We start from the raw sequence: 3,657 nt of genomic DNA, 5'->3' as shown, positions 1-3,657 counted from the left end.
AGTGGTTGCTCAAATCATATGACTGGGAGAAAGAACTCACTAGTAGACTTCAAACTTGAGGGAAACAACTATGCGACTCTTGGTGATGGAGAAATAAGAGAAGTCAAAGGTGTTGGCAAGACTCAAGGTCAGGGTGTTCCTAATCTAAATAATGTCTTACTTGTACAAGGACTGGCTGCAAATCTTATAAGCATCAGCCAACTATGTTATGAAGGATTCTATGTCAGGTTCACTAAAGACGAGTGTATTGTCACTAATGGAGAAAATGAAGAAGTCATGAAGGGATTTAAGTATAAAGATATTTGCTACCTATGGAAGGCTAACACTCCAAACTATACCTCTAACTACTCCATGATCAGAGAGGAAATAAAATTTGAATGTCAAGAGTCTGATGAATCTGATGTATCTGATGAAGAATCATATGTTGGAGAGCTCACCATTAGTGAACTAGCTGCTGGCTTTACTGAGACATGTCTAATGAATGATAAACTGAGTGCAAAAGCACGTGAGTACAGGAGTATCAATAGATTCCTGCTAGAAGAAAGAGTGAGCCTCATGATAGACATTGCTGATCGGGAAAGAAAACTATAAGAGACAAGATTCATCATTCAAGCACCCAAGAAGACAAATGCTCTGGAAAAAAACTGAACCAATCCTCTCAGAAGCGTATAAGTGTGGCACCACAGTTGATCTGTCTTCAAAGTGTGCTAATGAGTCAAGTATGAGCAATAATTCTGAAAGTCTATCTGAATGTAATGTCACAGAGAATGTTGTAACATCCTCCAAAGACATTGTGAAGGAAAAGGGAATGTTAGGTATTTACCACCGAATCAAATTATAGCAATTAACATATTTGGGGAAAACATTTTGGGCTTTTTAAATATCCACGATTTGAAACTTCCCTCACTCAATCTGTATTTAAAGCTCCCTCGCACTCCTATTTTTCTACAAACGGCAAACAACCCTGTTGGTCCTTCTTGCTATTTATTAAGGTTGAATTGTTCCGATTCTTCTCACAAGCGTGACACAAATTCTAGTTCGAAGAGTTTCAGAATGTTTCAGCAATCGTGTTATGTATCTCCAAAGAAAGTCTCTCCCATATATGACTCGGTAACACCGGATGAGTCCTCTAACCCTAATAGGGTTCTGAATGTTGTTCCTTTAAGGATGATTAGCAGTGATGATGTAAAGGCCACAAAGCCTAGGACGGCACAGGAAAGACGTCCTAAGGAGGGTATTCAAAACAAGGGCGCCAAACCCTCTTCATCTAATACCAGAGAGGAACTTACTAAAGAAGGAACCAGATATGTCCAAAACTCTCTTGCTAAAATAGTTAAACGCATTTTGGAGGATAATCATCAGGTGTTAGAGATATCTGTCCCACTTCAAACCATATTTCTTGATCATCTCAAAATCACCAGTGAGGCTAAAGTTGCTCACACTTCCGATCATGACCCAGTTGAAGGGGAGATCAATAAGGATGGACAAGGAGGTGCTGAGAATACCAATGTCACTCAGGATGACAATGACATTGAAGCTTCTGAAGACAATGAGCATAACAGGAACAACGCCGAAACAACTACAAATGTGGTGGACTTAGATGAGTATTCTGACAACAAATTGCTTGCCTCGTTGAATCCAAGTGTAGCCAACAAGATAATGACTAGAAGAAAAGGCAAAGCTGTTTCCCAAAGTTCTCCTGAAAAAATGTAGAAGTTAAGAGTCCTGTCAAAGACTCTGTCAAGAAGAAGAGTACTTCTGCTGGTCCTATCAAAGCAGAGTTGTGGCTAAGAGTGTAGGGGTTGGTCCCTAAAAGTCCTGGAGCAAGGTTGTTCCAAAGAAAAGAAAGGAGAGGGAGATTGTTGAATCTGAGTCTGATGTTGAAGTGGATGTCCCTGACATTCCATCAAGGAAGAAGCCTACAACCAGCAAGATAGCTGCAAGTATTCCTGAAGTCCCTATTGATAATGTGTCATTCCACTATGCCTCTAGCGCCAGTAGGTGGAAATATATGCTCCAAAAGAGACTAGCGGGTGAAAGGGAATTGGCTCCAAATGCTCCTGAAAATAAGGAAATCTTCGAGCTAATTCAAGAAGCTGGACTGTTGAAGACTATTTACAACCTTCCCAAATGCTACGAGAGGTTAGTCAAAGAATTTACGGTGAACCTATCTGAAGATTTTGGAAACAACAAGAGTGTGGACTTCAGAAAGGTGTTTGTGAGAGGTAAGTGGGTATCATTCTCTCCTTCTGTGATTAATAACTTATTGGAAAGAACAGATGAAGCTCGACCTGAGCTTGAAGTGACAGACAACAAGGTTTGTCAAGTGATCACAGCCAAGCAAGTAAAAAGTTGGCCTCTAAAAGAAAAACTAACTGTAAGTAAGCTGAGCATCAAATATGCAATGCTTCACAAGATAGGAGCAACTAATTGGGTGCCAACGTATCACAAATCCACTATCTCAACTATTCTTGGCAGATTTCTGTATGCTGTAGGGACAAAGGCAAAATTTGACTACGGAACATATATCTTTGACCAAACTATGAAGCATGCTGGAAGCTTCAATGTTAAGGGTCCGATTTCCTTTCCATCCCTCCTGTGTGGCATAATTCTGAATCAGTATCCCAACATTCTCAATGAACATGATATAGTCTGCAAAAGAGAAAGCCCATTGGCTTTCCACTATAAACTGTTTTAGGGTACATATGTTCCAGAAATTGTCATGACATCGGCTGAAACATCCAAAGGTGGAGCATCAGCCAACAAAGCAGAAGTCATAACAATGTTAAAAGAGACCTGCAAAGAGCTGGAAGCTAGGAAGATATCCTTTGAAAAGATGATAAGTACTCTGAAAATGGATGGGAATGAGAATTTTGCAGATGTTGTAGAAATGGCAGATGAAGATGAACAAGAGAAGGAAGTAGAACCAGAAGAAGAAAATGCTAGTCCTGCTGATGGCTCTGAGAAAGGAAGTGATGCACGCACCACGAGTGGGTCTGAGTCTGTGTAGTAAATGCAGCCGGAGTTTTATTTTTTTGTTTGTTTGTTTTGATCTTTTCTGTTTAGTTTTATTTGCATTTTATTCTATTTCCATTCAGTTTAAGTTTTGTTAGTACCTATTTGAATATTAGGGAGAAAACAGTTGTTTGCTTTGGAAACTTTTGTGGCAATTTGATTCCTCTTGATCCAAAGACCTATCCCTTGATTTAATCTGATGTTTAAAAATCATTTCTGATGCGTAGAGGTCTGTAATTGGCTTAGGAGAAGATTCCTTGATGATTCACCAAAATTCCATTTTGTAATGATTACATAATCACATGGCATTAAATTTTTGAATCTCTTCCAATCTTGATGCAAATGATGCATTTGAATTCACATGTTCCCTTCTGATATCACATGAAAGAATAGGCACCAATTGGTAGGAGCATTGACACAAAATTGGCAAAAACCAAAGTAGATCATGCCTTTAAAATCACCTTTGAATGCCTTACTTTGATCATGCATATCTCCTTGAAAAATTTGAATTAAGAGATGGTCCAATACTTTTTGGAAAGCTTGAAGGATGTAGTGCAATCCATTAGTTTTGTGTTTCCTCAAAATCATTAGGGATCTTGGTGCAAATTGTCCATAAAGTGTGAGAAAAATTAGGGTTTTTCA

The 3,657-nt window shown here is 38.9% G+C and overlaps 1 protein-coding gene across 1 annotated transcript; it reads left to right on the top strand.

The window, feature by feature from the left end:
• Window positions 1-276: 276 nt before the first annotated feature.
• On the top strand, window positions 277-2,698 carry LOC131636213 (uncharacterized). Its single transcript, XM_058906856.1, has 3 exons — window positions 277-546; window positions 925-1,683; window positions 1,829-2,698. Exons 1-3 carry the CDS (start codon window positions 277-279, stop codon window positions 2,696-2,698), a joined length of 1,899 nt encoding a protein of 632 aa, XP_058762839.1.
• The last annotated feature ends 959 nt before the right edge of the window (window positions 2,699-3,657 follow it).

This window comes from Vicia villosa, unplaced genomic scaffold (assembly GCF_029867415.1).
Source record: "Vicia villosa cultivar HV-30 ecotype Madison, WI unplaced genomic scaffold, Vvil1.0 ctg.001667F_1_1, whole genome shotgun sequence".
Lineage (NCBI taxonomy): Eukaryota > Viridiplantae > Streptophyta > Magnoliopsida > Fabales > Fabaceae > Vicia > Vicia villosa.
Note: the sequence above shows the minus strand (reverse complement) of the source record. Positions and strands in the feature narration are given on the sequence as shown.

What these genes read in the sequence shown, in the direction of transcription:
- LOC131636213 (XM_058906856.1), top strand. Translation starts at nt 277, where the DNA reads ATGAAGGGATTTAAGTATAAAGATATTTGCTACCTATGGAAGGCTAAC. An exon ending in GATTCCTGCTAGAAGAAAGA is followed by an intron (nt 547 to 924) that starts GTGAGCCTCATG and finishes CTGTATTTAAAG; the next exon opens with CTCCCTCGCACTCCTATTTT. An exon ending in CTAGAAGAAAAGGCAAAGCT is followed by an intron (nt 1,684 to 1,828) that starts GTTTCCCAAAGT and finishes TCCTGGAGCAAG; the next exon opens with GTTGTTCCAAAGAAAAGAAA.